Source organism: Chelon labrosus (assembly GCF_963514085.1).
Source record: "Chelon labrosus genome assembly, chromosome: 7".
Taxonomy (NCBI): Eukaryota; Metazoa; Chordata; class Actinopteri; order Mugiliformes; family Mugilidae; genus Chelon; species Chelon labrosus.
This window is the reverse complement of record NC_140343.1, coordinates 9,998,666-10,026,009: the sequence shown is the minus strand read 5'-3', so window position 1 is coordinate 10,026,009 and position 27,344 is coordinate 9,998,666. Positions and strand designations below refer to the sequence as shown.

Sequence of the window (27,344 nt, the reverse complement as noted above, 5' to 3'; positions counted from 1 at the left end):
CCATGAAAAACGGACATCAGGAGGATGTACAAATTGATCTAAAAGGATGGACATGTCATCGGCAGTGAGTTGGAGACATTTGTGTCAGTGAGGGACAGGAGGACGCTGGACAAACTGCTCTCCAACATAGACAATCCGTCCAACTCACTACACTGGCCTATAGAGGGGCAGCGGAGCTCATTCTCCAACAGACTGATTCAGCTCAGCTCCCACAGTGAACGCTACAGAACATCATTCATACCATACTCAGTCCAGCTGTACAACAACTCACCTTCCTGTAACAGATAACTCCATATTATTTATGTTAATAGACACTATTGCACCTTATTAATACTTCCTATGTGTATTATATGTACTTCTGTCTCTCCTTCTTGTAAATTTTTTATATGCTAATTTTGTACATTTTTGCTTATATTTCATTTTGGTTTTTATTTATTTTATTCATATTTTAGTTTTTATTTTATTTTTCTATATTTTTACTTATATTTTATTTTATTTTATTTTATTAGTTGACTTAATATTATCTCTGTACAATGTGCAATTTGTTCCGTAGTTCTCCGATAAATGTGCAATAGTCCATCAGTGCAATATTCCCAATACTCTCTCTCTCCCTCTCTCCTGCTCTCGCTCTCTCTCCTGCTCTCCCCCTCACCCCTCCCCCACCTCACATTCCTAGAACCAGTCTATCTATTTATTATTATTTATTACTCTGTCACCAACATTGCCCTCTCCTGTGTTTAGTACCTGAAGCTAAAAATGTGTAAACACCATCACCTTCTGCATAACGCCTTCATACTTCTTATATTGTAATATTACAGTTGTATATTGTTTCTATATTTTGTATTTATATTTTTGTTGTATAGTGATTTCTATATTTTATACTTCTTTTTAACTAAACTGTTGACTCTGAGAGCCCTGCACAAGATTTCCAATGTGCCTGGACTGTTGGTTTATGCACAAATGGCCAAATAATGAACCTTGATCCTTGAACCTTGAGATTTTTATTTTAACTTGTGGTTCTCAAGAGTGTTTTTATGTGCAACTGAGCTACTGTGACCAAGCAATTTCCCTTGTGGATGAATAAAGTCTGTCTAAGTCTTAAGTGTCCAAGATTTCACCAAGGTTAAAGTAATACATGTCTGGAGGTAATTAGCTTAGTTAAGAGTAAAGAAACTGAAACAAGGGCAAAAACAGTTAGTCTGTTCTGCAAGTTGAGGTCTAGTTCCACCCTTCCAGTCTTTAGCTTAGTCTTTATGCTAAGCTAAACCAACTACCTCCTAGCTCAGACATGACAGTAGTACAGTAGTGTATAATGTATAACTATTCCTTTGACAATTTAGGCCATTTAATGTGTCGAGAAACTCAGTTACAGCTTAAATAAGTGGAAACAGAGAGGGAGAAATCAATGCCAGAAATCCAAGGGAAATAATCGGCTCATTTAACTTCCCTTCATGAAACGTTCCTCTCCCCCATTCACTCTGTGTCAGTCTCAATTTCCTTAATTCCAGTTCTCTTGCCTGCATGCTTATGAGGAAGTTGAGAGAAAGCAGGTTCGGCTTGAGAGCACCCCAACCTGCCACCGTCTTTATTGTTTAAATCGAAGTAACACATCTGTCTTACACTGCACTAACTGATCGACAGACTGAATGGACTGATATTGGACGTTCTTGTCTTTGAGGTGAGGGCTGTGCACTGAACGCTGGTTTTCAGCTTCGCAGGAGTCTAGTGTCCCAGACGGCTCCCCGAGGCAATATCACCTAATCATATTCTGTCTGCCATTCCATTAAGGTGCTTTGCTCAAGCTCTAAATCTCTTTATGAAGGACGACAGTGACAGGTCTTATCAGGAGATACAATCTCATAATTGTTTCAGGATTTGAAATACAGCCAGACAGCAAAAGTAATGTTCTTTCACTAAACCACTGTCAGCTTTAGTCACAGTTAGAGTTTATTACAATAAAACATAGTGGAGGAAAAACACACACAAAGATATTTATGGTAAGATGTCAGTGCTGCCCACTTAAATTAAAGTATGTGAGGTTTAAAACATGTGGCTGGAGTACATATAGACGGATGGTCAGAAGAGCAACAGCGACATAGTCGTACACTTGGAGCATTGGGAGTTGAATTTGTTTATATCAAAATGGCTCTTATTCGTTGTAGGACTTGTCCATTCAATGCAGAGGTTCATTTTTCTGTATTGGCTGAAACACACACTACAATCAAATCCAAATTGTGTTACCAGACTGATATTCTGATAAGAATTGAGTTTGGCAAGAAGGATGCAACACATTAGTGACTGGGCACTGATTAAAGTATTGCAATTATAATAATAATGATCTTTATTTGTACGGCACTTTTCAAAACAGCATTTCAAAATGCTTCACAAAAACATCAAAAAACTAATTTGCAGTTTTAAAAACAGGTATATAAAATCAAGTAAAAAAAAAAAACACAGAACAATTAAAAGAAAAAACGATAAAACACAACAATATAAAGATAAAAACTTAATTAAAACTCAAGTAAAACCAGAAAAGACTCTAGGAGAGATTTAAAAGAGTTCACAGAGTCAGCCGATCTGATTTCCTCAGGCAAATCATTTCACAGCCGTGGAGCCCTGACTGCGAACGCCGTGTCACCTTTTGTTTTCAGCCGGGCCCCCCGGCACAGCCATGAAGAGCTTTAAAAGTAATCAGTAATACTGGGAGCCAGTGGAGATCTGCTAAACCTGGAATGATGTGATCCCTTTTTTGGTTAAAAGTCTGGCAGCTGAATTTTGGACTGTCTGGAGTCGTGAAATTGCACTAGTGTTTAAGTAGGTGAAAAGGTTGTTCCAGACGTGATGAAACAAAAACATGCAAAGCAGTCTTCGTGTCTTTAAAAGATAAAATGGGCCAGATCTTGGAAATGTTCCTCAGATGGTAAAAACAAATTTGAATTTTCTTGGTAATGTGGCACTCAAAACTTATGTCAGAATCAATCCAGACACCAAGGAACCAGCTAAGGGTAGAACTTGCTTTGGCAGCTGTTGAGGTCCAATAATAAACATTTCCGTTTTGAGTTTAACTGCAGGAAGTTGTTGTTCATCCAGTTTTTGATGCCGTTGTGTAATGAACTCAAGGTTTCCATGTCTGATGAGTTAAGAGGTAGGTAGATCTGGGTATCGTCCGCATAAAAGTGGAAGGAGACACCATGTCTGCGAATGAGGTCTCCCAAAGGAAAATAAAACTGGTCCTAAAACCGACCCCTGAGGAACACCATATTTCATATTATACACACACAGATGATTTAAAATTACTCACAGTAACATAAAACGTTCTATATAATAAATATGATGAAAACCAGTCAAAGACGGCCCCAGTACCTCAGCATGTTTAAACGAAAGCCATGATCTATCGTATCAAAGACTGAGCTCAGGTCTAGGAGTACCAGGAATGAGCTCCGACCATTATTCATTCATTCATTCATCTTCTGTACCCGCTTATTCCTGTTAAGGGTCGCGGGGTCTGCTGGAGCCTATCCCAGCTGTCATCGGGCGAGAGGCGGGTACACCCTGGACAGGTCGCCAGTCCATCGCAGGTCGCCAGTCCATCGCAGGGCTAACACAGAGAGACAGACAACCATTCACACTCACACGCACACCTACGGCCAATTTAGAATCACCATTTAACCTAACCAGCATGTCTTTGGATGGTGGGAGGAAGCCGGAGTACCTGGAGAGAACCCACACAGACACAGGGAGAACATGCAAACTCCACACAGAAAGGCCCAGTCGGCCCATGGATTCGAACCCGGGACCTTCAGTGCTTCAGTGCTAACCACCTCGCCACTGTGCCGCCCGAATTTTGTATTACAAACTGTGTGGTCAGTGGAGATGCTCCCTGAATTAATGGAGGGGAGGTAAATTGTAGACACATTTCGGATTCATCCTGTAAAGAAATCAACCCTTTTTTTCCCCTTTCTAACCATTAATTTAACATAATATATGTTACAATGAGCAAATAAATCAAGAGGCAATTACCAAATGTGAGTAAACTCTTACAATTTACAATTGAGTTTTTAATGCACTGCTGATGTGTATACATAATGTCCCTGATTTATGTGTAATCCCTCTTCTCTCCTTTGCATTTGCCTTTTCACAATTAGCTCTGTGTGCAGCTTATGATGTATTTATTTAGAGACAGTGTACTGTTGCTGCACAGACGGTATTAGCAACCTATTACACATCGGGGGAGTGCAGTACAGCAAGAGTGAAGTGGGGCTATCTTTGCAGTTTCAGGCTCCTCTGAAAGACTGTTTACAACAGAAACTCCTGGAGGCCCGCTGTAAATCACCCCGGACAAAATGAAATCGAGTAAGCAAATGCAACAGTAATCACCACAGTTCATAGTCTTATATACTCTCTGCCAACTGGCACAACAAAGATATTCATCTCATTTCAACAGCACCGTTTGGATGCCCGGGGCAAGATCTCGTTGTAGCTATTGTCGCTGTGTGCAATGAACACAAACCTGATTGCGGTGATGTTTTATTTCTGTTACAATCTGAAATATTCAGTCTTTTATTGCTTTAAAACATAGCCAACGACCAGACAGCGAGCCCAGCATGGCCTTAATACTGAGAACACAGAGAAAAGAAAGTCTTTCACTTAACATGCAGCTTGCCCTGCACGCTTCTCTGATGCCATCCTAATTTAGTCAGCAATGCTTAACACCAGAATTCGTCCAGAACTCAGTGGAGCGGGACGCAGTAGCCCTCAGTGCATTTACTACTGTGTATAACAGCTTCCCGGTGACAGTTCAGAATTGAACTGAATTATGAAGCAGCAGGCCACATTATAGCGAACTGACATTTTGATAAATGTAAAGCATGGAGGAAATGAGATGGTTTTGGATAGCGGACATAAATCTTAATGAGCCAGGCAATTTATTCCAACTCACATGGACAGCCACAGGCGGACAGACAGGGTGTAACTGTCTTCCTACGTTTGTTTGTTTGTTTGTCCGTCTCTTGTCTCCTAACGTCACATTGCTCTGTATGTAATGTCAGTTTTTTCTGTTTTCATTCAACCATTAATTGACTCTAATGGGTGTTACTCACGGACTAACAAAAGCACATCTCCTCTGGCTGAGCTCTCTATGTTTGTGTGTTTGTGGCTATACATGTCCCTGATGCTCGGTGTCAGCCATCATTAGCCATCTTTAGCTCCTCTGAGTCTCAGCCAGCTTGTTTTCCTCGTGATGTGACATGCATCACTGTTAAAGGGAGGACCGGGACCAATGGGATCAGGTTGCCAAACGGGAGAGATAAGTTTGAAGAGCCTGAGAGAGTCTGTAACACTCTCCTATGGAGATAATAAGTCTAACTAACAGAGTGTTATCTTTGCTCCGTTAGTTCTCCTCTCATCTCCTTTCTTCTACTCTCCTGTTCTCCCTTCCAGCAGCTGACTGTGGGGAGCATGCTGTGGCTCAGGGTGGTTGCTCCAAGCTATTGATCCAAATTACACTGCAGACTGCAAACTCCTGGGAGTCGGAGGGAGGGAGTTTTGTGAAAGAGGGAAAGACAAAGAGCATGCAATTGGAAAAGGTAAATGATCACCTCTGAGAAAAATCTAGAAGGGGCAGAATCGGGGCGACACATGAATAGGGCGTGATAAATAACAACTGTGAAGGAGAGGACAGTAGAAAAGTAAAAAAAAAAAAAAGAAGGAATAGCAGGCAGGCAGTGAGGGAAACAATGAGAGCGAGACAAAGAATCATGCATTGTCAACTCTGTGAATGAGGCTGAGGATGTTTTTGTTCCAGCGTTGGCTGATATCACCAGATTATCTTGGCTCAATCTAATCTCAGCTCTGTGACAACAACAACCGGTGTTTATTTTCATTCTCTGCGACCAGAGCTCTTTGAGCATGTTGTTGACTATCAGCCCGCGTCTAGCAGGTAAATGTGACGGGCGTCACTCAGCGAGCCGATGTCGGACTGATGGCTTTTGCAGATGACACCTCTCTACAGCTGACAGATACCAATACCACCGGGGAAATAATACTCTTCCAACCCAACTGGAAGAGGACAATATCCTGTTGTTATTATAAGAACGTAGAAAAGGGACAGAGGGAGGGAGGCTGAGGCGGATTGAAACAATCGGAGAAATGTATAAACTACAAACTATGAAAAATACCTGTGGGAATCTGGGATCTTTGTGCACCTGTGGTCACACACTGAACCATCTAAATGAAAGACACCCTCCACAACATTAATATTAAACTGCAATGCAAAATACTCAGCTCTTGACATGTTGTTATTATGGTGTATGAACGGATAAACATTTCACAAGTGTCCACAAACTGCTTCCCATGCTAAAACTGCTGGCAGTTTAATAAGTGGCTTAACCACACTTGCAAGCGAGTGGCATTCAAACGGTGGAGTGCACAAATACATAGAGCCATGGCTAAATGTCTTTTTCAAACCACCAATCATGCCAAGAAATGTCTGCATGTGCTGAATTTTAATTCCCTCCCACTGCAGCAGAAATAAACTCAGGTAAAACTCTGTGATGACGGTCACACTCCTCCATCGCTCCACATTTACACAGAATGAAATGAGGTGAAAGTATGGGGAACGTACTTAGGCTAAATCTGATCGATCTCCTTGCCAGTCGTTACTAGGTCCCACAGTGTCTCTCACATTGTTTGCTGTAATACATCTACCACGTGAGACACCAGTTCTCTTACCCCGGTCTATACTAATCTGTCTTTGAATTTTTCCCTCATCCATGCAAACAGGTCATCGTCACCAGGCGGATAGGATAGTCATCTGAATACCATGTCTCACCCACTTTGCCACCTGGTTCCACTAGTCCTATTAATGTATGTAGTGTATATATACTTCCATTTCTATTTCTTGTAGATTCGTACATATGCATTTGTACATATATTTTTGCTTATACAATTTTATTTTTAACGATTTTAGACCTATTTTACAGTGTTTTTTTTCGTGTTCTTTTTGTTTTACGTGCAGCTGTGCTAATGTGACCAAGCCATTTCACTTGAGGATCAATAAAATCTATCCAAGTCTAAGGCTAAGCTTTAGTCACGCACCATTTGCCGATTTCGACCCAGGAAAAATTCTTGCTTCTGGCGGAGTACGTAACGGACTTTAAGTGTGGTACATATGCAGACCGCAAGTGCTGTGATTGGTCCACTTGGTAGCAGCGTGTTTCCGCTTTAGCATTTCCAGCTGCTTCTCCGCAATTTTCGATCAATAAACGTGGAACACATAGAGGAAGGGTTAACTGAGGAGGTTTGGAGATACAGAACATTTGCAGGACTAGTCTTCGGCAAAATTTCGGCAAAAGTTTCAGTCGGCATTGTTGAAAGTGAAGCAGGAAGTAGAAACAAAAATTAACCAGATTGTCAAAAAACACACAACGCCGACTGACGTTTGGGTGGCGCACAGGTATAAATGACTCGCACCAGCGTTGGCTATGTGCATAAGTTACAGCGTTTATGTCCCGCAGTACTCTAAAAGAGCCTTACCGCTGCAGCTATAACAAGTATAAACCGTGCATAAGTCTAATTATTTAACATGCACTGCATACGTGAAAGCCCACTGCTGTCTGTGCACACACTGCTGTGTGGACGAATGGACGGGTTAAATGCAGAGAATGAATTTCCAAAGGTTGGATCAATGAAGGACTTAAAATAGATAGTATATATACTGTATATTAAACTGGGCACTAAAAAAAATCTCAAAGACAAGTTAACTTTGGAAGGAATTGATGCCCTGTCATAAATACAACCACACAATCTTAAATTAAAAAACAAAATGTATATGATTTAGTTAGACTTAATTTAAGACAAACATATCCGTTTTCTTATGTGGAAAAGTAATATATTCCCGTACAAGTATTGGTATCAAATGAATAGATAAATATTCAGCCCCAAATGAAAGAAAGGAACGGTTGTTGAGCAGAGCGGTATAGTTCTCCTCCAGCCAGATGGCATGGTTGATGGGAGGTTTGCCATATGGTTGTAATACGATGGCCTGGCAGCCCGACAACACCTCATGTTTAACCTCACACACACACACACACACACACACACACACACATATATACATATATTTATATACACACGCACACAAGCACACACACTTCATCCCATAGTCTCTGCCATGCTCCGGTCTGTGCAGGAGGAGGCCATGGATCGCGTTATGCTGCACTAGCCCGCTGAGCTCCTCAGAGTTCATCCTTAACACATGTTGCTAGCATTCATCATAGATTAAAAGAGATAGAATCTGAGGGAGGACAGCAAGCTGAAAGGGAAAAACTGAGAGATGCACCAGATTGGAGGGAACGGCTCTGAGCCGAGTCTGAGAAAAAACTAAAACGACAACCGAGTACGTTTTCTGCAATTACACTTCCTCATTCACAGCCAATCAACACTATTGTATAAACACGCAACTTCATGCATGCAATGATGTCATCTACCGACTCCTCACATTTCTTCAAAATCCAATGAGTTTTGGCTGAAACACTGCTTGAGACATATGGATAAACAAATAAACACTGTAATGAGATAATTGGCACGTGTAGAAGAAGAAGACGCATTCCCCTGAGTTTTCTCAAAATTGGATCAGTGGTATCTCAGAAAGTCACATCTGACAAACACGCAAGCGAACCAGCAGATGGATGGAGACTAACTTGGAGCTTGCTCCATTTCATTATAGGGACAAAATGTGTTAGATATTAAATTCCATATATAGAGGCGGCGGGATGCTGAAAGCTCAGGAGCCTGAGTGAGCGTATAATAATTTAGCACGGTGTGAGCATTTAGCTGACATTTACTCAGAGCAATGAACAATGAACGAACAGACAGAAAGAGCAGCAGAGTTTGTTAGCAAAGTTACCCCGAAGAACAGCCAAAATACTTAATTAAACTCAAATATCCAAAGTTCCATCAAGCCTACAGCACAGGTTCTTCCGTTCCTGTCCTCAGGAAGTCAAATACTGCCGTTTTCTGCTCTGAAACTTGTAAGATCGTGTCTGATGAAATTCAGAAAACTAAATTTCATTCAAACATAGGAAATAAGACCCCTCAACCACATTTACACCTAACACCGAAAGTGCTTCTAAGAGTCGTAATTATACAAATATCTGATTATATCATTAGATATCAAGGAGAAGTAATGAACGAGGATGGATCGAAACACCGTGTTTAGCAATCTAAGATAGGCGTGCTAAAGCCAGACAGATCTAGTTTGGCATTTAATCAAGATTTCCTTTGTGACAGTGAGATTTCAAATGTCTACTGAGTGAGCAAGGAAAGCAGTTACCAAGCTTGTGCAAGATTCCTCATTCACCCAAAGTGTGATTCATAGGCAGTCAAATAAAGTTCAAGTTTGATGTAGTAGCTCGTGGTAGCATATTTTAGCCCACGTTGGAAATCTTATGCCAGACAGTACTATTGCAGAGTAATCTAGAGTGTTGGACTGTGTTTTAGAAAAGTCATGGATCAAATTTTCAACAGTTTTACCATGCATGCCCCCTGGCCGCTTTGCAATGCAGACTAATAGAAACAGACTTGATATAAAACACTGTTCACACTCCTGGCATCAAGCAGACGCTACAGCCAGACTGAAACACAGCTTCTATCCACAGGCCGCCAGCCTGCTGATTCACTGATTGAAGTTTATTTCCTTCATTTTAGTTTAGTTTAGTTGTTTATTTTAGTTGTGTGAAGGGAACTCGCAAAGTAATAATCTCATCATCACTGCTCAGTATAACCTTACTGCGCATATGACAATAAACTGCTTGAATCTTGAATACTGATTCAAGCAGTACGATACGATTTTACTTATCCTGTAAATACCACTTAGTGGTCATAGTGGCCACTATTGAGTAAAAGTTTGCATTAGAGCTTTTATCCAATCATATTTTAGCCATCATGTGTTCCTGGGCCTTTACAATTAAAACTGCAGGCGGCTGAAACTTGAAATACATTGTAATGCAGCTGTTCCTTTAACTAGTCACATTTCAAATTCGTATTCTTAGGCCTTCTCTGTGGCCTGCGGTAGCGTCAGTGTTTTCGTGTCCTCTGACTGGAGGGTCAGAGAGCCACTCCGTTTAAGCCAAATAGTGGGGCACACCCCGGGGAACATGCTTTTTTTTTTTGCCGTACTAGAATAAAGTGTAATTGCACATCCACTACAGTAGGTGGCAGTGGCACTCGCATTGTCAGAGTGTGCGCAGGGAGTATTGGCTCTATGGTGTATGTTTTGTTTTTTGTTTTTTTTGCAGCGAGCATGCGCACACACAGCATAGAGCGGGATATATGAAGTGCAGTGAACAAACCCTCAAGAATCACCATGGAAAATATTTTACAGGGATGAAAAGAAAGGCAGAGAGAGACAGTGATAATGAGACAACCAAAAGTCTCCCGAAAGCTAAGACGAGGAGATATGACGAAGCGTATTTAGCGCTTGACTAGCGCTATTCTTTAATGTTAACACCGTAACGCCTGAATTGATTTTTCAATTATATAAAGAAATTAATTATTTGTATTTTTGCTTACCACTCCGACCGGTCCCACGAGAAACTAGTGCTTGCAAAAGGTTCCTAGGAATTTTTTGAATGTGCACAAACCGACATTGGAGTATTACATGCGTTATTTCGGCTGCAGTCTGAGCGGAAACAGTGCGTCGCGAATTCGCAACACTAGGCATGAAGGGGTTATTAAGGATATAATGTTATGCAGAGGTGTACTTATAACAATTTTATAGACAAATGGGGGGGGGGTATTGAATTGGTTGCAGATCTTCTTAGAAAGCCATTTTCATGGCGGACTTTGAAGGAAAAGCTGGGTGTTGTAAAAAGGCCACCAAAACCTGGAGCTAGCTAGCCGGAAACCAGCCGGAGAAACTTTCAACTATGAGCGCTAACCTTGATTGACAGGCTCTGAAGAGAACTCTAAATAGTTTTTTAAGTTCTGATGAGCAAAATGAATTATATTTACATATTTTATGTATATTTTTGTCATTATATTGGGTCGACATTGATGCTTCTGCTGGATTTGATGTATGCGGTGCTGGTGCACAGCTGCAGCTCAGCAGTGGCCGCAGTGAGTGAGAGGAGACTTTTTGAATTGTTCTGAGTAAGTTTCTTGCTTTAGTAATGGTATTCATCTCACTATACCATTAGAGATACCCGTCTAACGTCCTGTTTTATTGCGTATGTTTTTGATGGTTTCTATAGCAGTGGCGTCATAACGATCGTATTAAGAGGTGTTTTGAATGAAGTTGGAGGTCACTGAAGACCTAAGTGGAAAATGCACGATTCACCACTGAAATAAATCATAACGGTTTGACTTTTGAATAACTCGATTTCCTCCTCAGTCAACGTGGTTCAACGTTACAATATGTCCTGATGCACACTGGTACTAGGAGCTGTATTCACTTATGCTACCCTCATATGTGCCACGTAATAACGTTAACAGCCATATATACAGCTACAGGTTTGATTTTTATCACAGACTCACTGAAAGGGCTGACACAGAAGCTGCTGATGGGGCGTGAACTAACGCCACCACAAGAGGCTTGTTAGCAAAATGTTATTGCGAGCAGCTTGGTAGTGCAGATTTTTTTTGTCTTTCTGTATACTCAGTAGAATGGTAGCGTTACCTTTTAAAATGATGGAACGCTTCTCGTCTCTGTCGGGACACAGATCCTCCGATGTTATATGACTTCTCCTGGCGACAGTTTCCCCGTCTTTTGCTGACGCCTGACTTTCCTAACGGTTGCTTATTTCAGCTTTTCTAACTGTGAGTTTTCTTTCTTTGTTTTGATCCTGCACAACCCTGTTGATGGAAACCGGCTGGTTGCGTTCTTAAGCAAATGGATCAAACTGATTAAATAATTCACCAATCATAGACACGGATTCATCTTGGAAGACAATAACGATCCAGTATAAATTAACGTCTGCACAACTGTGAGGTCGGTGTCCTACCTTGTTGATGATAGAGCAGCAGCTTTCCTTTATCCAACACCAGAGTGAGGCTGTGATCTCCTTGTCCCTCTGCATGGAGCAGCGTCCCAGAATTCCTCAGGGTTTTAAACTTCAGAGCGATGCTCTCCTTCGCCGTCCAGCTCGGCCTTACACTCAGCCTGTAGACCAGGCTGCTGCTGCCATCAAAGTTGGCCACATCAGAGGCTACAGAACAGAGCAGCGGAGCAGAGGAGCGTTATTCTGTACACTGCATAACAGCGAGAAGGAAAAGTTCCTTGCATCTAAAAAGTCTGATGTGGCCTAGTTTCTAATGACACTATAACTTACAAGCTTAATATTTATGTAAAGTCGAAACTAGTGTCAATACAAAATGAGATCAGCCATGTTACTAAACATGAGTGTGTTAAAATTAACCAATATGACTCAGTGACCAAAAATCATATTTCTAGGCAGACAGATTTGGTTCTGTTTCTGCCTATAGCTAATAAGAAAAACAGGTTTAATTCCCTGACGTCCAATTTCTTCTTTGATTTAGCTTAAAGCTTATAGAAGTCTTTATCATATGTCTAAATAATGAGATTGTGTAGACTTGCCAGTGAGATTAACGTGATTTTAAAATGAAAAACCTGTTGTGACTCAGAGACAAGCACGTCTTAAGGCTAACATACAACGATCAGGTATAACATTATGACCACTGGCAGGAGAAGTAAATAACATTGACCATCTTGTGACAATACAATGTTCTGCTGGGAAACTTTTGGACCTGGCATTGGTGTGGATGTTGTCCATTCTCTGATGAGTCACAACCGTTTTGGAGGCACAAAGGAGACCTACACAATATTAGGCAGGTGGTCATAATGTTATGTCTGATCGGTGTATAGACCCTGTGAATAAACAAATCAATGTCACAGAGAAGGACGTCACAAGAGGCACATTAAATCAAGGTGCCGCGTTTGTTGCCGTCACTTCAAATGTTGAATTGCTTGCATTTTATTGTTGAGGCATTTGTCGTGTCAGTTCACATCGATTCCATTCTTATCACACTCTATTATGAAAACAATGTACTCACGGTGCATCTAACAAACAGACAGTATTTTCGAGTGCACGTCGTTATTTCTATCGTTTGTAACGTATTGATTTTTCCAGCTTATTTTTCTCCTTTAACGTCAAACGCCACAGTAAAACGTACAGCCAGGTTTCGGCTAATGACTACAGAGCAGCAACTACAGGCCTATAAAAAGGACAAACGGGACATTAAAATGTAATTATTTAACCGCGAAACTACTGCGTACCTGTATTATATGTATACATGCGGCAACAATCTTCTGTGTTTTCTACAAAGCTACTGTACGTAAACAAGGAACTATAATATTGTGTTTTATATAATGTAATCCAAAGTGCAACAACTGATTTATGATCTTGAACGTCCATGTAACATTTTGTATTCCTCCACACTGACGCCTTATTTCCTACAAACCTTCTAAAAATGAGAACGCTAAAAGCCTAAGCCAGCCAGTTTACGTTCTAATAATAAGATGTCGAAAACATTAAGTATCAGAGAACAAGAGTCTGTTTCTGCCCCAGAAGTTAAAACCCTGAGAGCAGACTTACTGTATCGACAGCCGTATATTTCCAGTCTGAGTCCAATCCTCCCAGTGGGGTTCCAGTCGAGCGGGATCAAGCGAAGAAAGCGAGCTATCACTGGCTGCTCCAGTTTGTACTGGACCACGGTGTCAGCATTACTGTTACCTGGAAATGCCTGCAAAAGCAGAAGTACATGTTAGCGCGCTTCATTTTTGACATTCGGCTGCTTGTTGCCGCAGCAAAGGAAGATGAAGTGTTTGCAGGGACTCTGATGGAAAAGTGATGTGGTGAACACGGTTGGGGGTGACTCAGACAGAAACATATTGTGTTGTATGTATGCTGCCTTGAAATGGGTTTGTGTTCACTGTGTTGACGAGAAGTGTCCGTGTGAACAATCCCCGCTCGTGATAGTCACAACCTTGTAGCTGGAAATTATTAGTTGTGAGTTCAAAAGTTGTGACATGTTTGTTGACATATTCAGAAATAGTGGAGGCGGAAGGATAAGAATATATTGCAGTTTAGTCACATAGGGGTTTCTTTGTAGTTTTAATGTTTTAATTTCTAGTATTAAAGGGGAATTACCGTTTTTTACAACCTAGCATAAAATGCGATATAGGGACGCGCATATCCATATAGTGGGAGTGACTGGGGCACTGAAACGCAGCCTCTAAATAACGCAAAACTCGTCCATTTCACCAATATTTTGTTATGAAACTCTAGTGCTTTTCCCCATTGAGTCCGGAGTTACCTGTTATCATCATCCAGGGGTCTGTAGATTGACCTACTAACCTCTGACATGGATGATGCCATCTCTGAGCGCCACGCACACCCGCGACGGTCGGCTTGTTTACCTGTAATTTGCTACTGCTAGTTTTTTTGCAACATGGCTGAATGTTTTTCCGATTCTGAGGTTGTGGACGACGACTTTGTTTATGATGGACGTCCTTACTGTTTTGAGCCAGAGTATACGGATGAGGAGCTCGTTGAACGGAGGATGTGGAGGCAGAGAGAGGAACAGCTGGCCAAGAACAACAAACCGCTGCACGTCCGCGAATAGATAACGGTAACTCCAGTCTCAACGGGGAATAGCACTAGCGTATCATAACAAAATATTGGTGAAATGAACGAGTTTCGGCAGATAATGCGTTATTTAGAGGCTGCGTTTCGGTGCCCCAGTCACTCCCATTATATGGATATACGCGGCACTCCGCTGGAGCTAAATATCGTCCGAACAACTCCAAATGAAACCTAAGTTATATGGGTGAGTAAACGATCGTATTTTATGCCAGAAATAAGGTCCAGGTTGTAAAAAACAGTAATTCATCTTTAAATAACACATTTGTAACACACAGCTACAGTCTTGAAAGGTCATGACAAAAATCATGCAATATGCAGCTATATAACCGCATTTGTAACTGAAAGGTCTTCAAATTAAAAGTAGGCAGCAGTTCTCATTAAAATTTGAAGCCAGCATGAAGAAAAAGTCTTCCTATAGCCTCCTCGCTCCTGACACAGTCCTCTGTATTTTCGAACTTTGAGCTCGAGCAGGTCATTGAAGCTAACTGCTGATAATGTCCCTCCCTCTCCCTCATCTCTGTCCAGTGATCAATAACCCCGGGACCCATTCTGTCTCCATACCAAAGCCTCTCTCAAAAGACTAATGGCTTCTGTTTTCCCAATCAGCTGCATGTGGTAATCTACTGAGGCTCTGACACACACACACACACACACACACACACACTCACAGACTGAAGTTATGTGCATGTGTTCATGTGCATGCCCTTTGCTCGTGTCTGTCCTCTCTACTCAAGAGTGTGTGACGATGCCTGTGTGTGTGTGAGTCTTCTCTGTGTATATTGATGTGGCCATGTGAGAGAAATTGGCTTCCCTGGCACTGTATAATTGTGATCTCAGTGCTGTCTTCAGTGCTTTGAAGGGCTGAGGCGGCTGCGCAGCGGAGCGTTAAGCTCAACAAATGGCTCTGTTTCCTGCTGAGGAGGCCGGGGAGAGCAGCAGCTCATTTACTTGCCAGAGCATCTTTTGAAATATGAGTAGCCTCTGACAAGCCTTCAGTCATGGAGAGAGAGAGAGCTGGGCTAGAGAACGAGACGCAGAAAATGAGGGGAGGCCACGAGGAGGAATCATAGCTCAACACTGGTTGAAGAATCGCCCAGCTGGTATAGTACAACAAAATAAAAATACTCAATTCCAGGTAAAAGACTTCCATAACGTATCATGTGTTAAAGTACTGGAAGAGTTTTTTTTTTCATATTTTTTTTCCCACTCCAGTTAGCTTTTTGGAAAAGAGTATTTGGGTCCTGTAATTGTTCTCTTATAAAGGCGGTTGCGTTTGAAGAAGCTGGGGAGTCAACAGTTTGGAATAATACGGGATTTTCAGGAGCTTAGTGATCAGATTTCTCTCAGAGCACCATCACCGTGGTGCAGTTCTCTTCTGTTTCATCTTTGCTTTCTAAGGAAGCAACATGGCATCACTGCTATGCAGCTTAACACTCATCTCCCTCCTCTCCATACTGGAAATTCTTGTCTTCTCCGTTTGTCGACTATTTGTTGATGACTTTTGATCCTCTGGAAGTTATAAGGGAGATTTTTTACCTTGCTTTCTCCTGTTTTTTTCAGTAAGGGAGGTGAAGTATTTTATCTTGGTTTCTTTGATAAATTCGTAGCTTTAGTTGTTTTTAAGTAAACGGCTGCTAAAACTTGGGAAAGTCTTTTTCATGTTGTAACTTCATGGTTCATAACCATAAACTGTAAATAAAAGTGGACAGCAGAAGAGCTCCTCAAGTGAAGCCAAAGCGAGTAGAGCTCCCCCTGGTGTCTGGCTCCAGTATAAGTCATAAGCTCCACCCCCTTCATGTAAGTGGATGGGACTGGGGCCAAGCTAAAACACTAAAATACACGTCAAATAAATGATAGTTTCTCTCATTTTCATCAGTTTTATTTTATGAAACAGGACGTGAGATCATGATGACTACCACTTGCTATGCCAACCGCTCCATGAAGCAGTCCCGTAGGACTGTGAGAGTAGAAAAAATGAATAAATAAATAAATAAGTACAGTGTATAATACAACATTTCTTTGTAACTGGTGGAGGTAGAGCAAAGCGCAGTATTAATCAGATGAAAACGTGAGTGAGTCAGGAAGTGGGGACGTGTTGTGCATATTTATATACAGTCTATGGTCATAACACTACCTTTACTTTTTTTGTAGACATTGGAAAATGTGACACAAATGGAACGAGATGCTGCTGTTTGGGGGGAAAAAAAAAATCACAAGCCAAGAAAAAAAACAAAACTACTGACATATTCAAATAATAAATGACCGCTATGAAGTTATTGTATTTCTGTATAATGGAGAAGAAATTATATTGAATTTGTTGGATTAAATACTAGTATTTCTTTACCAGTGCAGAACAAAATGAGAAAGAAGAACAAGTATCTAAGCTGCAGCAGTCAGGGAGAAGGTGACTGATGCAGCCGCTGCAGTAAAATCTCCACCTTCACAGAGACACTAAGCCGGCCTGACTAATTTATGGAGCTTTAAAAACACTACGATAGCTGATCTGGATTCATCACCTTTCATGCTGAGTGTCAAATCAACATGTTTTTAAGCTGCGAGAGGTCCTACTCTGTTCTCTCTTTCGAGTGATGACTCCCGGGGCTTTTGGAGAGTTTGTGAGAAAATCGTTTCGGGTCAAATCTGAATCAAAAGCACTTCTTCACACTGCGTCTGTAACAAGTGGGCTGCACTTTCTCCCATAAAGCAGTGAGGAGAAGCTTGACTGCATCCGAAATATAATATCAAATGCTGTTCAGCCGACTGAGGCTTGCATGGCTCCCTGTCATCCTGACATTAGTCATTTGCTCACTGGTGATCAGTCATTCTGCACTCTAGTATTCTCTCTTTTTAATGAAACGATCCGAAAAGAAATCCAGGAAAATGATGATGTGAGGAGAGAAAACGAAACAGGGAACATCTGCAGACGTGAAGCAGCTCAGGAAGTGAAGTTAGCACATGCTTGACTCAGTCAGCTTTCTACTCTGGATTTACATTTTAGGCACCAGGCTGACACCCCTATCAAGACCAACTCACGATGACTGCGCTCGCAAGTGTTCCTTCACCGACTTGCTTGCAGACTTGTGATGGACACCTCCGCCCGCTCCATGAATCAAAGGAATCAAAGGCGTGACTCTTTCTACGTCAGGCGTCTACCTTCTAACAAAAGCACCCACCTCCTGTCAGCAGAGGTTAAACTGTTTGACAGCAGCTCCACACCATCAACAGAGCCTTGCCCAGGTCCCTTTCATTGTTCCATCCATTATTAATAAAGAGTGAAAGGCTCCTGGTGAGCAGGTTTGCCGCTGCAGGCAGTACTGGTCCCCAAAGATAATGTAAATGATGTCTAAGTCGGCGAGGCCAGGTGTATTTTTAACTTCTGTGAAACGGAGGATTGAGTTGCACTTCCTTGCAAACTGTCTTCTATCTGTTAAAACTTATTTTATATAAAAGAGGTTGCAATGTGCAATCTTTAATTCTTTAACTATAAATTGTGTGCTCTTCGTTTACATAGAAATAACTTTGCAGACATTTTTTATGCATTTACAGGGAAGTATGAAACAGAGAAATCTATCTGATGGATTATGTGGATATCTAAAGTCTCCAGGGATGAGTTTAATCCCCTAACTTTTCAAAATATACTCTTTTTCTAGTGATGCATTCCTGCATCAACATGATAGATTTTGATTTCTGACACTCATGCTCCAGGGTAGATACCTGCCAGTGACTGGAGTGATCCTGACTTTTCCTCTAACTCCACCTGAAGGCTGACATGCGTCATATTAATGTTTAAACTGTTGGGAAATGACAACCAGCATCACATAAACCAATTTGTTCCAGAGATGTTGTACTGTACAGACTGTACAGACACTTTTGACATCTTTGGACACAACACAAAATATGAAATCAGAAAATCCAGATTCTTCTTCTTATTTTTTTTTTTAAACGCCAACGTTTGGTTTATTAGTAAAGTGTTTATAGCAGGAGACTTACCCCCAAGCTGTCTTCCTGCCGGTGTTGTCTCCAGTTGTGTCCTGTGTCGCTAAACATCAGCAGGTAGGCCGTCAGCCAATCAGAGCTCCCATAGCGACCCTGCGTGGCAACAGCAGTGATTTGGGTCCGTCTCCCGAGGTCCACCTCCAGCCACTGGTATCTGTCTGAGACGAGAGGAGACCAACCGCCCGCTCCTGCACAAGAGAACACAAGGGATGTGTTTTACTGAGTGAATTTAATTCATACTATGTGTGTGTGTGCAAAGAACTTAATGTGAGTATTACAAAAAGTCCCAGTGATCTAAATGATTAAATTTTGGGTTAGGCAAATAGTTGGTTAGGGTTTGTGTAAGCCTCCATGTGTAATGTCCTCTGAAGTGATGGAAACAGGACTGTGTGTTGGTGGCAGTGAAGGATGGTGATACACAGAAACAAGCAAAGGTGACAGAGGAGACATCAAGGATCGAGACAGAGTGTGATTCATCACATTTTAATGTACCTGAAATTAAACTTTAAAACGGAGAGTGTATAGTTCAGAGCACACACTGCAGGCTGAGATGTTTAAACTGGCCAATAATAAATCTCAGGTTTGACGAGAATACAAACTGCTTGTTTCTACGACAGGGGCTTGTAGATTACAGGAATGCCAAAGAGAAGGGATACTAGCTAATGTTCTGTTTCTAAAATGATTAATAGACAGCGCAAAGCCCTGCTGAAATGTTGCAAAGTGTAGTATAAATATGGTTTAGCTCTTCCCCGGTTACGATTTAAGTCCACTTATATGCTCACAGACATAAAACGCAGCAATACGTCAAATATTACCCCTGGTTTCAGGGTGATAAATAATAAATCCTCATAATCAAAGACATTGAGTGGGATATATTTGGGTCTCAAACGCTTGAAGAGAAATGGATTAGACGCAGCGGCAGCAGCAGAATGGTATTCAAAGCAATTTGATGACTCTCCACAACTCGGCGGGAAAATGCCTCCTAATATTTAATGCATCTGTTCTGGTTTTCATTGGAATTAAGTGAAACTTGCTTCAAAATCATTCAGAATCATATTCCTTCACGTTTCTGCACTTGCATGACTGAAATCAGTGAAAACGCGTCTTTTCAGCAGCAATTGTGATCATGTTTTTTAGGGGTAACATGCTCCATTTTTTACCCTGGTAACAGCTGCTGCAACAGCTGGAGGGGATGTCCAGGTATGTATGAGATTAACTAATTTCGTGCTCATATTGTAGTCCAAAAAAGCTTGTACCAGGAGTACTGTGGCGTGTCGGAGACTGCAATTTGAGGAAAAAGACAAAGTGAAAGTGATTTGATTTGATTACCAGTTTACTTAATAGGATAAACTATTAATAAAGCAATTGGAGGGAGCAGGAAACAGGGCTGGCATTCCTCATTCAAACGCAAGATGATATTTTGAGGCTATGCCAACACTGTGTGATATTTATCTTGCAATGGCAAACAGCAAAAATCTAACAGCAGACACACCGACATTAATATCTAAAGTATACATGTTTAATGTGGAATAAATAGGAATTCATCATGTTTCCCGACTTTCACGTTGCCTTGACGTTTATCACTTGACATCGCCGAAATCATCGTTCCATAACGTTAACATAACTGCAATAAATCTTGTGATTATAAAGCATGAAAACTTCATGAAGGTTATGGTATTCCACATTTAACTCAACTCTGTTTAGTTTTCGTAGGCTGTGATTTACAGTACTAATCAAGTGTATTGCGTTGTACCAACACATTTTCTATTATTTTGGCAACCCCTTTTAGTCAGTGGGCTAGGCTAAACAACTGAAGCACTTCTGTGTTTGAGTTTATACAGTTTAACAATGATTGTCCAGTTCTCTTACTCTGTTTCAGCATAAACTGAACATTACAACAGCCATGAAGGAGGATTTAGTGCATTATAATGCTTTTATTTGCTTTTATTTTCACTAGTGTTGCTAATGAACTGTATCGTGAGGGTATACACCAAGCAGAGACACAACTTTAGCCGCAATATTAATCTGTGAGCGTACCTCGAATTACATCAATGTAGAGTTACAGTGTGTTTTATATGGAGACACTGTTGGAATGAAATATAACCTGAGGGTAGCTGGGATATTTCTGATTTTATTTGTAATAAGTCAAAGTCATTCATTTTTATACAATTTTAAAAGGCGTCAATGATTAAAGTGATTTCACAGATTCCACATCACCAAGCATCCGAAGCTCATTACAGGTGGATGTGTTAACTGAAGTTCATGGTAAACACTGGTCTCAAGCAACAAGAATTGCTGAGAATGCTTACGTAAGGGAAAGTGAGTCCAGAGTCTATTAAAAGTTGTAAAGAGCGAGAAGGGAGTAATTTGTATTCTGAAATGAGAAAGGCCGAGAGAGCAAACATCCCAAAATGTACTTTTAAAACCTGATTTACACTCTTACTTTGAATTTTCTTTTTCACTCACCGAACACAACAAGACTAATAAACTCCTGCGTTTTCTATTTTCATGGACTACACACGGTTATGCATTTGCCTCGCTTGTGTCCTGAGCTCATGTTTCTAATTTAATCTTTTTTTTTGGCACAGGAATCCCTTTAAAAACTGAAGTAAATGTGCATGGTATTTTGAAACTGATAGCTCAGCAAAAAAAAAAAAGCCCCCGCGAGTAACAAAATAGCTTTGATTTGAACAATGAAAGGTCTCGGTTTTGAATTAACCTCAATGAAAGGTCCAGTTCCGAACAGGAAAGACGCCAGGAATGGGTCCCTCGCGATTTATGAAGTCCGAACTCTCTGTTGTGTGTACGCAATACATTTGTTTGGTGTGGGTTTTTTTTATTTGGGAGAATTGAACTTGTTGCAGAGGACTGGGTGGGTGGGAAAAGGTGAGCGGAGGAGCAGATGGAGCCAGAAAGCAAGAGGAGGGAGGGACTGAAAGACACAGACGGAGAGCAGTGTCTTAATACAGTTGCTAACCTTTGCAGAGACATTGCCAAAACACACCCAGCTGCAATTTCATTTGGATGCTGCTGGCATCTCTCACTCAGAGGAGTGTGTGCGATAGATGGAGAAAGAAGGAGCTAGGAGTTTTGGCCAAACCTGATTATGAAGAAACACTGGAGGTGAAGGAAAGGGCTGCTATATGATAACGATACTTTGAATACTGAGAAGGCTGTTTGTGCATGTGTGTGTGTGCGTGTGTGCAAGTGTAATAAAAAGTGCAGAGTCAGGGCAAAGCAAATCCATGGTGCCTGAACAGCAGATGGAGGGATTTTTCCCCAACAGAGCACACACACACACACACACACACACACAAAAAAAAAATAACAGCCAGCCTGAAGAGCACTTGAGACCGTGTTGCCAAGGTGCTGTCATGCTGACTAAAGGACAATACAAATCAATATCACACACACTTCAGACACACAGCCGAAGCGGACTCTCTTCTTCTCGCATCTCATATTCGAGTACTGTCGTAACAGGAGCCACCGTGAACCCCATTAGGACTGTTCCACATAATGCTCTGTTGGACAGATAGGCAGCACCGTAGGCAGGCGGGTGGTCGTGTCGATTGGTTTGGTCCAGAGTGAAATAATAAAAGAACAAACAGTGCCTGCCTTGCTCTTGACTCCCAGTACAGTTAGGTGCGGATGTGGGCGCTAAAAGTAAAGCAAGGATATTTCATTAGAAAAAAAATAAAATAAATGATGCCATGAATACCTTATTTGTCAGTTCGTACAAAGCACACGTAAGGCAGACCATCTATCGCCTTTTAAACAGCTCCAGTTGCAATGCGATACCTCCACACGTCTAGAGAAGAAATTATTCCAGACATTTTCTGGTGGAGAGCGGCAACCTTGTCCTCTGTCTCTTGATGTAATCACAGAGTGGCTGTTTGGACTGACTTCTTGATCTTCTTTACGCTGAAGAAGTTGCTTTATGACTCTGGTTGTGTTTGGGGTTGTGGCCATGCTGCAGAATGACTGTAGGACCAGTGTAAGGCCTCGAAAGTGCTATGTGTTGGATGACAAGCTAAACATCTGATATACAGTACTGTATACACCGATCAGACAGAACATTATGACCATCTTCTTAATATTGTGTAGGTCTCCCTTGTGCCTCCAAAACAGTTGAGACTCATCAGAGAATGGACATGGCAACAGGATGTTGTTAGTGGAGGCCTATGGGTTGAGGGGAGGGGCCTCTGTGGATCAGATACTTGATCAGTTTGGAAACTAGTGAATTTGGAGGCCAGGTCAACACCTTGTGCTTTCTTCTTGAGTTGTTCCTAAACTGTTTTTGTGTGTGTGTCTGTGTCAGGCTGCATCCTGCTGGGGATGGCTGCTGCCATCAAGGAGTGTCATTGCTATGGGGTGGGGGTGCCTGGTCTGGTCTATGTGGGTGCTACATGTCTACGTAACATCCACACCAATGAATGCCAGGTCCGAAAGTTTCCCAGCAGAAAACTGAACTGTCACAAGATGGTCAGTGCTATTTACTTCTCATGTCAGTGGTCATAATGTTGTGCCTGATCGGTGTATGTTAGCCTGAAGGTGTGCTTGTCTCTAAGTAACGGCAAGTTTTTCGTGTTAAAGGTGCGTTAATGTCACTGGTAAACCTATACAATCTCTTTATTTAGACATACGATGAAGACTTCAGTTCACTGATGCTGAACTTCTCCTGTCATAATGTTATGCCTGATCAGTGTATATGCCAATTTCCATCTGCATGTACCATCTACTCAACTTTTAGTTTACTTTCCTACCCACTGTGTTTTTTAATATATATATAAACCCTGGCTACTCATTTTTGCCTGCTCTGTCATAATTTGCATAAAGTGATAATGTTGTTTCTCTGTTAAGAAAACAAAGCCAGAGTCCTACGATAGACTGGCGACCTGTCCAGGGTGTACCCCCCCTCTCGCCTTATGATAGCTGGGATAAGCCCCAGTCCCCCCGCGACCCTTCACAGGACAAGCGGTTACAGAAAATGAATGAATGAATGAAAACCAAGCTAGCACCAGCAGCAGCAGCAGCAGCTCAAAACTGGATACTTGGCTTCCACATCCATGTGGGGGAACAAAATCCTTTGGGTTGAGTTGTCTGTGTCTCAGGTCATCTTCTTTCCTCTCGCTGTGCTTCCTGCTCATTAGAGCAGCAGCTAAAGGCCAGAGCTAATAAGTACCTCAGTAACAGACATGGTCACTGACAGCACAACAGGAGAGAGCAGACACACTGACCTTTACTCATTACAGCCAGACTGCAGAGGGAAGAAGCAATGAACGCCGACAAAGGAAAGAAAGGCAGAGTGAGAGAGTGACAGAGTGAGGCGGATCAATTGACATGTGGGACTGCGGAGGTGGAATTAGGAAGAGGTGGATGCTGCTGGTTATCAACCGACGGAGAAAGCAGAGTAGAGGGTGCACTCATGGAAATCTGTGCGGGAAAAAAAAAGGGATTTGCTAAATCCACCCTGTTAGTCACGCGTCATCTGTTTGATCAACAAAATAACCGTTTCTGTCATGCATGTCTTTCGGTAGCGTTCCAGGATCCTCCCTAACAGCAAAGCCTTTACGGAAATTGAGGTTAAATACAGGTCAGGGGCGCTGCAGCACCGCTCTCCTGGACATTCGAATTGCCACGTTACCACAGCCAATTAACTAATCAGAAGACCGTGACTTTATAGGGCAATCGACCAAACACCCTGAGAGGCAGGTGTTCTGAAGTCAGATATTCCCACATTTAACAGTGCACTAACCATGAAGAGAAGTTCACAGACAAAGATAACACAGAAACTAAGTTTATTTTGGGGGACTAATCAAAGGCTTAATGGTAAATAATCTAAATGGGCTTCGACTGCGTCTAATCTCTTGTGTTTAAATTGATAACAAAAACTGAGGGCAGCGAAACAAGCTGTAAACACAACACTGTCATTATCACTGCAACAGCTAATGTGGTAGACTTCTAACTAAGCAGTTGTTTATTTAGGCATCCGGCAGATGCAAAGCAGCGCTGTCATTGATTTGGAGTCCAGTTGGTGTCCACCTGGCAAACGCGAGACCAATATCCACTCTTGTTTCGCTCTGCGCTGGTCTTTTCAGAGTCGAATGTTATCATTTGTGTTTTAGTCAAGAGGTCGTGACATCCCCTCGACTGAGCCGGCTAGAAAGCTACAGGAGTATAAGAGCATTTGAATGCACTGAGAGAGCAGCATGCTAATGAGGAACACTGAGAGTCAATCATTGATAACTCTCATCCCTGAAGTGTTTTGATTTAGTTTCTGTTCGTTAAATAAACTCAAACCAAGTTCACTGCATCCATCGCCAGCGACCAGACAGGTGAACCGGACTGGAGCAGCCAGTTAACATTTAAACATATCACGTATCGCACTTTTGCTATAATAGTCTGCACTACATTCAGAGAGAAGTATCTGGCTCTTTGAATCTGGGACTACCACATTATTTACAATATTCACTCCACTAAAATCCTAAGCAAATTTTTGTGAACACGCTCAAGACACCAGAAGAGGATGCCACAAGACTTTTTAAGATAAAAGTGTGCATCTTTTTGCAAAATATTATGGCACACCCATAAAGAGGTTAAAACACACTGCTTTAAATGCTCCATTATGTTCACCAATTAACTTTGTATGAGAGTCATTTGGTTTAGTGTACAGTCTCTTCAGGACAGTTGTGTTACTGCATCTTGAAACAACTCTGAGAACCAAAAAGTGTTGAAAAAAGGCAACTGGACTTGTAGAGTTTTTTTTTTTTTTTTTTTGAGAAGACGTTTCACCACTCATCCGAGTAGCTTTTTCAGTTCTAGGGGACTGGCGGGAAGTCTGAGGTTTAAATAGGATCTCCTACTGAAACTTGCTTGTTGTGTTGAACCCTTTTTGGATATACCATGACCTGGATGACTGAGAACAGAAAGACTTAACAGAGAACATGCAGCTCTGTGGAGTTACTGACAAAACAGTAGAAGGTAATTTGTGAAGTTTCAAACTGAAATCATCGGCACAAGAAGACTTTTGCATATGACCAGATATTAGTGCAGCTTTAAATCATCATTTTCAAGAGTTGGTACAAGGCAAGGTACCTTTACTTCTATTTCACATTTTAAACACACCAAAAACACCTTTAGCCTGTGCCAAAAAAAAAATTTAGGGGCAATAAACAACTCTATAAATAAGATTAGAAATGAATGAAATAAAATACTTGCTTCTGAGAATTTTTGACGAATGACTGCCTCAAAGACGTCTGAGTTTGGAGTGTGTTAAGAATCAGTTTTAGTTGAGACTGTGCAGGTACTTTAACTTTAATTAGCGCACGGTTTCTTAACGGAAGCTGATTTTAGAATAAAATAAACCAGGCTTTTTAAAAAGTCTGTCAGTCTTGTGCTAATCTAATGTTTTCATTTGGCAAAAGTTTTTTTAAAAAGACTCCCGAAAATGAGTGCATTCCTCCAAATACGTAAATATGTGTCATTACAGCTAATCATACATGGATTTATTTGGGCTAGCATCAAAGCATCAAAGGGAATGTTATTTTGGATGCTTCCTCCTGGCTCAGTGCTAGGATACAGGCCAAGGACGTGTGGTGTCAGCGATGGATTATGACTTTTTTATGGCGACAGGGGTGGGAGATGGAACGGAAACTCAGAGATAACAAGTTCATATCCCAGAGCAGCAACTTTGTGCCCATCAGAAACTGTGTTTTACAAATGTCCTTGAGTTACTCCGAATGAGAACACCACCTCAGTGCCCATCATCCTTTCAATTTAAAATAAGAATCTGCATTAGCTGGGAAGCCCAGCACCACGGGGATTAGCTAAAAATGTGAAGCTTTTAGTTAAGAACCTTGTATGGATCAACATACTGTATCAGTGCATAATATTGAAAATAAAATCTGACACCTGAAACAAGCTTAGGGAAACGGACATCTTTAAACCCAAGTATGTAGCCCTATAAAAGTAGTAAACATGCTTACAGCAAGTTCCATGTTTCATCCAGGCATACTATATGAGGGCAGTGTTCTGACCAGATAGGATATACTGTATCTAGCTGAAACATAAAGTGAGAACGTATTAATTATAGAAAATTCAGTGAAATATATGACTTACTGAATCATTTATTTCTCAATGTATACATATGTAAATGCCTGTAAAGATATTCATAGTTAATACAGTCGGTTTTCTTTTCACAGCTCACAGTGCTGAAGTCACATTGTGTTCATAAAGCTGATTGCATTAAAAAATAAAGCTGCATATATTTATAACTATTTCATTGGATAACATATTTGCACTTTGATTTTGCAAACCGATTTAATCAGTTACTGGTCTTAGTACTTGTGTTTACTCATATCTTAACGGGCTTAACACACACATGTACACACAATAATGTATCTAATAACGTAAGTTTTGTAACACCACACGTTGAACTAGTCTGTGCTGGTGTTAGATGGAGCCATCTCCACACTGTAAATTAACATCCTGCACGCCGCGTCAGTCCTTTCTGTTCTAATTGAAATCTCCACCATGTTAGAGTCAACTGGGAAATACGGGGTGACACAACACTTGTCGGGGCAATGGCTTCACTTGGAGGAGCAGATGTGTGCGCCAGATAAATGTAATGTTTGTTTAGCACCGGTGCACAGTTGTTCCACCCGGTGCAGAGTAAATGAAAAGTGAAGA

General features: G+C 41.3%; 1 protein-coding gene across 1 annotated transcript in view; it reads right to left on the bottom strand.

Annotated features, from left to right (window-relative positions):
- LOC311490547 (contactin-associated protein-like 4) overlaps nt 1–27,344 on the bottom strand; it is a 96,779-nt gene that overhangs the window by 46,724 nt on the left and 22,711 nt on the right. The window contains exons 3-5 of the mRNA XM_084548091.1: nt 18,651–18,844; nt 13,611–13,758; nt 12,000–12,203 (exon numbers count right to left, since the gene is read on the bottom strand). Coding sequence (XP_084404217.1) covers nt 12,000–12,203; nt 13,611–13,758; nt 18,651–18,844 — 546 coding nt within the window. The remainder of the gene's footprint in view (nt 1–11,999; nt 12,204–13,610; nt 13,759–18,650; nt 18,845–27,344) is intronic.